The sequence below is a fragment of the Haemaphysalis longicornis genome, unplaced genomic scaffold (assembly GCF_048455015.1).
Source record: "Haemaphysalis longicornis isolate Haplotype H1 unplaced genomic scaffold, Haemaphysalis longicornis Haplotype H1 scaffold_1, whole genome shotgun sequence".
Lineage (NCBI taxonomy): Eukaryota > Metazoa > Arthropoda > Arachnida > Ixodida > Ixodidae > Haemaphysalis > Haemaphysalis longicornis.
The window spans coordinates 414290822-414300709 of record NW_027526203.1 but is presented as its reverse complement, the minus strand read 5'-3'; the positions used below and the strand labels follow the sequence as shown (position 1 = coordinate 414300709).

The 9888-nt window shown below is 44.9% G+C and overlaps 1 protein-coding gene across 1 annotated transcript; it reads left to right on the top strand.

The window, feature by feature from the left end:
* The first annotated feature begins 7732 nt into the window (after positions 1 to 7732).
* On the top strand, positions 7733 to 9480 carry LOC144155551 (uncharacterized). The gene has a single exon (XM_077687068.1). The coding sequence runs from the start codon at positions 8096 to 8098 to the stop codon at positions 9146 to 9148; it is 1053 nt and encodes a 350-aa protein (XP_077543194.1). The 5' UTR covers positions 7733 to 8095; the 3' UTR covers positions 9149 to 9480.
* Positions 9481 to 9888: the final 408 nt, after the last annotated feature.

Genomic DNA, 9888 nt, shown 5'->3' with positions numbered 1-9888 from the left:
CTGGTTGATCTTTTCTACGAGGTCTCCTGCGGCTTGGTGTGTAGCCTAGTGCTTTATTATTTCATGTTTCTGTTCTGTAGCGTTTGGAAATTTGCGTGTCAGGAGTAGTCTTTCTTTTCTTGTTATGGCGCAGTCTATGAGCTGGTCATCGATCTTTTGTGCGGGTTTCCCGCATTTGCAAGAGTTGTGGTCAGTTTTATTGGTACAGTGTCCGGTGATTGCCTGGCTTGTGTATTTGTAGGGAAGTGCGATGGCATCAGGGAGATGTTTCTTGTCCATTGATGTGTTGTGTAAATCAATATTCCGTCTTTTTTTTGTGTACACCTGTTCGCATACTCGGGATTTAAAAGTTTGGCTACTGGTATGTCGAATGGCGTGCTTTAATTTGTGGCTTGTAACCGGCCATCATGCCACCATTGTACGTGCAATCATTCATCGGCCTTTTGGAAATCATTTGACTGCGCAACCGCCAGTTTGAAAATTTAACATAGCTCTTGTCGAAAATTTAATTCCAGCGTAAACGGTCGGAAAAAGGTGGAGGGGAGGGGCTCCCCCCCCCCCCTGAAAAAATGTTGGGAGGGGGGCGACCCCCCTCCGGTTCCGGAGTCCTTGTCATTAAACTATATACGACTGAGCTTTGTGGATGCAGTTCCCGCTCCATCCTTCGCAGGTATCTCCTGAACTCAGTCGAATGAACAGTGTGTGCAATTCAACCGTGGGAAAGGCATTGTGGATGGTGTGCGCCTGTTGATCGGAACTGCCTAGAGTATCGCCAACAACTTCCATATATAGCACGAAACAGCCCTTAACGACTTCTCCAACCAGACCTCCTCAGCTCAAACTTGGTTTGGTAATATTTTTTTATGCTGAAGCGTTCTTTGGTGAGCCCCGTGCAAAAAAGAAAAAAAAAGCTGACTCCTGCAGTCTGAAAAATCAATGCATAGTTTAATAAGTTAACATGTGTAATTGTTATAATAGTGAAAATGCGGATGATTGTCACATTCAGAATTGGCAAGAAATGCGGGACATGATGTCCTAGCAATGCATATTATGAGCATAGTGGTGAAGCCGACCTTATAAGAATGGCGTGTAGCTTTTTTTATGGTTACATGGGGCCTTCATACTGACTTTGCCGCGAGTACGATGTCTTCCCAGCAAAGAGGCTGAAAAGAGTGTTTAGGCATTAGTTGACAATTCTCAGAATTTACGTAGCGTTGTTTTCCAGAGAAGCATCGTCCGATTGCTTTCCAGGGGGAGGGGGGTATACCCGAACCAGAAAGTTTCCGTTGACAGAAAATCCCGAAGCCCCAAGAAAAATGTAGTTAGGGTGGCTCCGGGAATCGAACCCGGGACCTTTATACAGTGAAAACGGAAACCTAACCACTGAGCCACCGCAAAGGTCCAAGGTGTACGGGGTTAGCAACGGCGGGGAACAAAAACATATAATTAGCCAATTAGAAAGAAAAAAGTGCTTCCCGTGGTCGGAATCGAATCTGGGTCCCCGGCGTTATGAAACTGGCCTCTATCCGATTGAGCTATCATCGCATTCCGAGAGCACAGCATTTCCTGTGGTTTCGTAGCGCGGGCGTTGGCTTTGGACTTCGCCGCGGGTTCTAGCTCGTGAAAGATGGGAAATCCTGCAGACGAAAAAGTTAAGAAATAAATGGAAAGTGATGACGCATGGATCGGAAGCTTGGCGCCTTACTAAACAACTTGAAAGCAAGCTTAGGGTGGCTCAACGGGGCATGGAACGAATATCATCAGAGCGACACCTAGAAACAGGAAACGAGCTTCCTGGTTCAGAGAACAAACTAGAGTGGAAGATATCATAGTCGAAGTGAAGGAAAAGAAATTGACTGGGGCTGACCGCGTAATAATTAGGCGACATCACAATCGGCGGACTACCAGGGTGACAGAGTGTGCGCCGAGAGACGGGTCTGGAGAAAGAGGAGGGACAATTACTCGATGGAGGCACGAAATAAGGAAATTCGGGGGCAAAGAATGGACTCGAGTGGCGCGGGACATTGGAGGCCTGTGGGAGAGGCCTTCGTCCTGCAGTGGATGAAGGCCTCTTTTCCACAAGGCTTCTTGCGCGTTGTTTTTCAAACGAAACTTGAAACAACTGACTTGAAAGTGCGATGTGTGTATGTTAAACACTAACAGTAAAGCCCACCTGAAGGAGCTTTGATGATGATGGCGATGGTGATGGTGATAATAATAATAACAGTAGTAGTAGTAGAAGTAGTAGTAGTAATAATAATAATAATAATCAATCAATCAATCAATCAATCAATCAACCTTTATTTTCGGTGCCCAGGAACAACCCTAGGGTCTTGGTACTGGTACACCATACAAAAAAAAAAACACTACAATTAAGACAAGACAACACACAAAAACTATATGTATGACATAAACAATAAAGTAAAAATAGTTACAGAAATCTTAGAAAGCAAAAAAGGAAAAAAAAAGAACAGAAAGTCAAAAAAGAAAAGGCAGGCTTAGTGTTGCAAGCCATGCCACTCGGCCAGCGAAACGTTCAGTAGATGTGAAAAATAGGAACTATACAAGAAAATATTGAATCAACATGACATAGAGTATACGTATATAACCAAGGTTTTCTAACAACATATCAGGAAGTTCCAAAAAAAAAAGGGGGGAAAAGCTTCAGCATTACCAACACTGACACTAAAACGTACAAATATTCAAGCAACACAAAACAAGAAAAAGTGAAAAGCAAGCAAGAACAGTTTGCACATAATACATAGGGTACATAAATTTGGAATGACATAAAGGACTTAAGCTACAACAGTTTTCAACTCATTAGCGAACAAAGTAAAGGAGCTCAGGAATATATCAAGCCGAACGGAATATTCATTATATGCACATTGTATTCGGCAGATGGACGAGCGTCGGCTATTTAAAGCAACTGGTCTGAAAGCTGGAAATTTTCTGAAAAGTTTATTTGGCAAATTGACATTGATAAGTGTAACCAAATCGTCACACAAAATAATAATAATAATAATAATAATAATAATAATAATAATAATAATAATAATAATAATAATAATAATAATAATAATAATAATCAATCAATCGATCAATCAATCAATGTTTATTATAGTGCCCAGGAACAGCGGAGGCCTTCGTGCTGGAGCACTCAGAGGGGAAAATGCAGCACTGTAGTACATCAACAATGTGCTAATAAACACTCAGTGATAATAATAATAATAATAATCAATCAATCAATCAATCAATCAATCAATCAATCAATCAATCAACCTTTATTTTTGGTGCCCAGGAACAACCCTAGGGTCTTGGTACTGGTACACCATATACAAGCATTCATAAAAACAAACTAAAATCAAGACAACACAACACAGAAAACCGTATATATGAAAGAGACAATAAGATAAAAATAGTTACAGAGATCCCAGAAAGCAAAACAGCAAAACAGCATGACACCCGGCCAGCAAAACGTTGAAGGCACGTGAAAAATTGAAAATACACAAGCAAATACTCAATGCACATGACGGAGATAGATTATACACATAAAACAAAGGTTTTGTAACAAAATGTCAGGAAGTTTCAAAATGGAAAAACGAAGTTCAGCGTTACAAGCACTGACACTTAAACCGAACAGAAATTCAAGCAACACAAAATCAGGAAAAGTGAAAAACAAACAAGCAAGATGATGATTTGCATAAAATAAATACGGAACAGAAATACGGCACATAAATGACATAAAGGCACTTAAGTTACAACAGTTTTCAATTCATTAGAGAATAAAGACAAAGAGCTCTGGAATATATCAAGACGATCGGAATATTCATTATATGCACATTGTATTCTGCAGATGGACGAGCATCGTTTACTTAAAGCATCTGTTCTGAAAGTTCGAAATCTTCGGAAAAGTTTGTTCGGCAAGTTGACATTGATAAGTGCAACCAAGTCATCACACAAAATATCACCATGAAGAAGTTTATAAAGAAAGATAATGTCAGCTCTCATTCGTCGACACCAAAGGGAAGGAATACTTTTGAGACAAGACGTGCTGCCGTTTGCGTCTTCTTGTACATGACGGAAACGGTGCCTAAAGATAGAAAGGAACTTATTTTGAACCCTTTCGATGCGGTCACTATTGGACTTGCAAGTTCCATTCCAAACAACAGAACCGTATTCGAGAAGAGGTAAGCACAGAGCCGAATACAACTTTAAGAAAGGAAGAGGACTTTTAAACTCTCTAGAATACCTGCAGACAGCACCCAGACATCGAAGAGAGCGTCCGGTAATTTGTGTAACGTGGGAAGAGAAAGTCAGTGAAGAATCAAATAGTACTCCCAAGTCCCGAATTTCGGTCACCCTCGGCAGTGCAGTGCTTGCTATTTTATAGGAGTATTGCAGCTGTTGAGTTTTCCTACTATAGGAAACAACTTTCGTTTTTGAGGGGTTCAAAATTAAGTCGTTTTTGGTGCACCAACGATGGAATGACACGATATCAGCCTGAAGAGAATTACAGTCCTGAACATTACGCACTTCTCTGAAGATTTTCACATCATCAGCATACAACAAAAAAGAAGAATTTTTAATGGCAGAAGCAACATCGTTTATGAAAATGGAAAAAAGAAGGGGGCCCAGAACGGAGCCCTGGGGTACACCACTGGTTGCTTTGTACCTAAATGATGTTTGATCATTAACACTTACATAGCAATATCGCTCCTGGAGATAGCAACGTATAAGACCCACTAAGGAAGCGTGAACATCTAACAGAATGAGCTTGGCAAGCAATAACGAGTGGTTGACTACATCAAAGGCCTTGCTCATGTCACAGTAGACCGCATCAAGCTGGCTTCTACCAATGACTGCTGGGACAGTAATAATAATAATAATAATAATAATAATAATAATAATAATAATAATAATAATAATAATAATAATAATAATAATAATAATAATAATAATAATAATAATAATAATAATAAATTTAATTCCAGTTCCCCGGTCTATGGGTAGGCCGCGGGTGATTCGTTCGGCTACACTGTAGTTCGGCCGAAGAGCAGGCGGTTATGCGGGCACGCTTTCGTGGACGTAATCGTGAGCGGGCTCGTGAGCGGCGTGCGGATCCCGATGTTCGTCAGGCGGAAGTGGAGGACAACATTGGGCGCTTACTATAAAGATTCGCGTGTTTTATATTTTGCTTTAGAAAAGGGACAAATTTTTTTTTTGTCAGCTATGCAGTACAGTCGAGCACGATTCAAGGTTATCGCGCGAGCATCGACCGGCCAAGCGTGCCAGGGGCCTAGCGGTTCGTTTAGGAACCATGAAAATCAAGATTTCGCACTCTCCCCTTGCAGGGAAGATCTGCTAAAGCTGGTGTATCGTCTGCTTCATCTGGACAAGTTGCGCTCCCACGATAACCTTCAAATTGCACACAACTGCGGCACATTTGCGGCACATTCGTATAATATGGCAGTGAAGCAAGCAAACGTGTGTCTTCGTCCTTAAGTAATCGCCTTTTTGCTATTTTTCTGTGCTTGTAACGTCGTAAAGTACCTACATTCAGCGGAGCACCTTACTGAACTGCTGTTGAGTGTTGAGCTTGTTGCACGTTTCTTAATTTTTATTACATTTCTAGCCGTTTAGTCGAACAGACATCGTTTCAGTACATTTGCGGTTAAGCAAATACAGAATGCTGATTCTAACCAAGTAATCAATGGAATAGTGCCAAAAAAGACAAAGCTCCGCAATAAAGAGAGTTGTAGAGTTTTTTTGATGTGGGGGCAATACAATATTGGCACAAAGCAATGCTTTTCATGCAGCAGATTTTATTGAACTGCAGGAGTCAGGGAAAGACGGTGTTCGTAGGCAACTAAATTATATCACGGATTGGTAGTTGATTGAACAAAATACACTGGCATGCTCTGTCATGTTATTTATTACACCTTGTACCGTAGTAAAAAAAAACTACAAAATATAACACTTAAATCCAGATCACATGTGTGTCCATATGGGGCTTTTCCTGCTGTACCGCCGTTTCGCGGCTGTGCTGTGCTGACAGCGAAACAGCACGACCGCCTCGATCGGCTCGCGGCGGGTTCCCGGCGCAGCTCGGCGCATTCGGCACTAAATGCAGCAGGGGCTATTCGGAGCCGGGCGGCGGGCCGCGCGTCGACCGGCTGTATATGTTTACATTACAGGTACCGTCAAAAGTAATTTGAACAAGGTCTCGTAATTTACGTGAATTTTTTCTTCCGGTAACTGCCTGGCTGCATTGCAGTGCGTTTAAAGGAGCCCTGCTTAATAGAAAAGGCTTTCTGTATACCGGTAATAGCTGTCATAAAGCGAGTAAGACAGATATTTTGCGATATTTACAAATGCCTGTTCAAATGACTTATGACAGCATTTGTACAGCATCTGGAGCGGCCGCAGGGATCAGACCTTGGCATCGCCTTTGTTTTCAGCTTTGCATGAACCAGCATGTTTTTAAAACTGCAGGTTCCGCGCCTGCAGGCGACTTCAGGCTGTTTCGCAGGCGACCTAAACCTCACGCCAACCTGGCATAAAAAATTTGGGGGTAGGAAAAGTGAGGCACGGGCCCGGTGCCTCCCCCGGCTGCGCCCCTGATCATTGCGCGGCAAAGCTGAACGTTCGTCTGTTTTTTTTTTTTCACGGATAAAGATATAGGGCACTGATCGAAGCGATCTGTGACTCAGTAGCCCAACTGTCAACAAGGGCTTAACCCTATGAATTAACAAGCGAATTTAGCAGTTATCTTTAGATACGTTGAAGTGAGCGGTTTTTATCTCTGGGATTCGGAAGAGCGTATAGCCTCTCAGTTGGACTTTTTAACGTGGCCGTGACGTGGCTGTAGCGCTATTAAAACGATTGTATACACCCTCCCACGTTTTTAATAATATAGAGGGAGCTACGACGGATCGACATGTCAGCGCCTTATCACGGTGTTCACCGGCAAAATAGGCGAGAGTACGCGCACGCGCATAGCACTATCTGTTGCGTGGAGCGTCGTCTGCTCCGCTGTTCTCCTCAGGGCTACACATCCCCTGTGTTTTTTATCTTGCAAGACCGTTTCGCTACCGCCAAAGGTAGCTAAGCAGCGTGGGGCACAAGTTTTTTATTTTTATCATATTTGTTATTTATCGCATTATATCACGCAGCGTCCTAAGGCCATTTTGGGCATAAAACCGGTCCTGTTTTACTTTTATTTGTCTTTTCAGTGGCATTCCGCATGCTTTGCGGGGCAAGTGATCCGAAAGAAAAATCAAACGCGCATGACATGTGCATGTGCTTCAAATAACCACGGGTTCTCGTGAACAAAGTCATTCAGATGTAGTGGCAGGGGGTGTACCACTCTCAAAGAAACAGCGTAGTAAAACGACACTCATACAGCAGATATCCCTATGCGCGTGCGCGTACTCTCGCCTATTTCGCTGCTGAACACCGTGATAAGGCGCTGACATGCCGATCGGTCGTCGCTCCCGCTATATTATTAAAAATTTGGAAGGCTGTACTACATGTGCACAGAGTACCGAAACCGATTTAGGGCATGCATTGTCAATAGAGCATAAGTCCTCCCAAAAATACATTTACGCCTATCGAAAACAATTCGATATTAACATGCGCTGCATATTTGTACGAGGGACAGGGACAGTGGAAAAGACAAAACCAAACGATGGGGCGCAAATTGTCTTTAGTGCGCAATTGGTTTTATCTTTTCCGCTGCCCCTGTCCCTCGTCCAAATATGCACCGCACGTTGATATTGAATTCTAGACTATGCCAACTAGCCCCTAAACAAGCCATTTTAACTTCATTTTATCGAAAACACATTTGTGAGGGCACCATGACGATGCCGTTACAGTGAATTAGATTAGTTCTAGGTCGCTGCAATACCGTCGAGAGCCCCAGTTCTTATCTCGACGTTGCTCTTACCAGAAAATGCGCACTTTCCCATCGTGGGAAGTGCGCAGCCTTAGGAAGACCACGTCTGCACCACCACAACCGTTCTGTTGCGGAAGGAAACTGAAGGGGCGGCCTACAAGCGCGGTGTATTTTCTTTTGGCCGACTGACAAGAGACCAGAATGGGCGCCATGCCTCTCTTGCTGCTCTCGTTACTGAGCCAGCAGCTGGCGTGCTGCCCGGTACCCGGCCTCCCCAGAAACAGCGTGCTTCTGGAGACCGACCAGGAGTTCAGGGTGGGTGCGGCGGTCACGTATGCCTGCAGAGAGGGCTTCCACCTGTTGGGCTCCAGTCAACGCGTGTGCCTCAAAAACGGCAGCTGGGCGCCCCCCAGCCTGCCCTACTGCCTCGCCGACATCGCCGATCCGGAGGCCGTGTCACAGTCAACGTCCCAGCCGCGCGGCGACGCCAAGCTGGCTTTGGACGGGAACCCGACTACTTGCAGCGCTACCATTCGTCAGCTGTCTCCCTGGTTCGTCGTGGATCTGCATGACTCGTTTCCCATCGGCGTCGTGAAGATCCAGTTGCCCGCTCCGACAGACCCCAATCCGGGGAGATTAACTGTGCGCGTGGGCAACTCGTCCAGTGGTTTCGGGAACCCCGTGTGCACTGCGTTCAACAAAGAGACCGCTTCTGGCCGTCCCATCTACTTGCCGTGCGTATCCAGGGAGGGTGGCCGCTACCTCAGCGTGCACCTGGAGGAGTTCGGCTCCCTGTCCATCTGCGAAATGGTCGTCTACTCCGAGTACGCCGATCCTGCAACCATGGACGAAAACCGAGGAGACGCGACCACTGTAACGCCACAGACCCCAGTTACCCGGCTACCGGAAACGAAGAGAGGTCCGTTGGGAATGAAAGGACTGACCGGGGTAGGTATTGGCGCATTCGTGCTGCTCGCCCCAATATGTTGCTGCTGCTGGTGTCGAAAGTGTGGCAAGTGCTGCTGCTGCTGCAAGAAACGCCGATCCGATGGGGAGCTAGCTGGCACCGCGAACAGCGTGTTTGTGCTGAACGAGAATCCACGGGTCTTCGGATACACAAGATCGTGGGATGAGCTAGACCGCAGCGGTACGGTTCCCACTGGGTTCAGTGGAGGCACTACAAGGTTACAGAGTGTCGCCACAGTAACCTCCCCTGCAGGCAGTGTCCGTGACACGGATGTGGGCTGGTTTTGAGACTTTGAACACAGTAGGCTTGGCAGAGAATGCCGATTGCTTCATTCATCTACTTGAGCAGGTTCCATATTTCACAAGTGTTATCTTAATCTCCTTCCTTGTTGGGCAAGTTTTTATGCATCAGACGTATCATGTCCAGTCTAGTTGCTGAACGAATTTACTTGCTACGGCTTGCGCAAGCTTTGTTGACTTTATGCAGTGTTCCGCTAAGGTGTGGTACCGTTCATGTAGTGCTTTGCACTATTTTAGCCCAATTACTCAGAACGTTTAGTCAGTGCAAAGCTCTGTGTACACACGCTATTAGCCGCAAATAAAGCTTTGTGTCGATTATATCTAAAGGTGTCCTTAGACCGCGTGCCAAAAATGAGCGCCACATAGTGCGCTGCGGTATCCTGTCAACTCGGGGTTCCCATTCTTAACAGCGCCTGTATTTTGCCGCTACGTCACTGCCATTTCTCGACTTTCTGAAAATAGACATTGGTTAGGTGCGTTAAAATCAACTTCGGGCGCTCGGCATGATGCAAGCACTGCTGTGCGCTGCTCAATTCACATCGCGCAGCCAACGTTATGTGGCACGAATCAGTATACAAGCAGTGCTATAGCAGTCGCAAACGCCTTAACCGAACCGAGCTACGATTTTTGAATAGGACAACTTTGAAGGGAATTTCGCGCTGTAGTGGTTCAGCCAGTAATCGAATGATGGAAAACTTGTACCTTTCGACTTCAATTTGACTACAGTG

Excerpts from the sequence above, each read along its gene's own strand:
- LOC144155551 (XM_077687068.1), top strand. The coding sequence starts at position 8,096 with ATGGGCGCCATGCCTCTCTTGCTGCTCTCGTTACTGAGCCAGCAGCTG.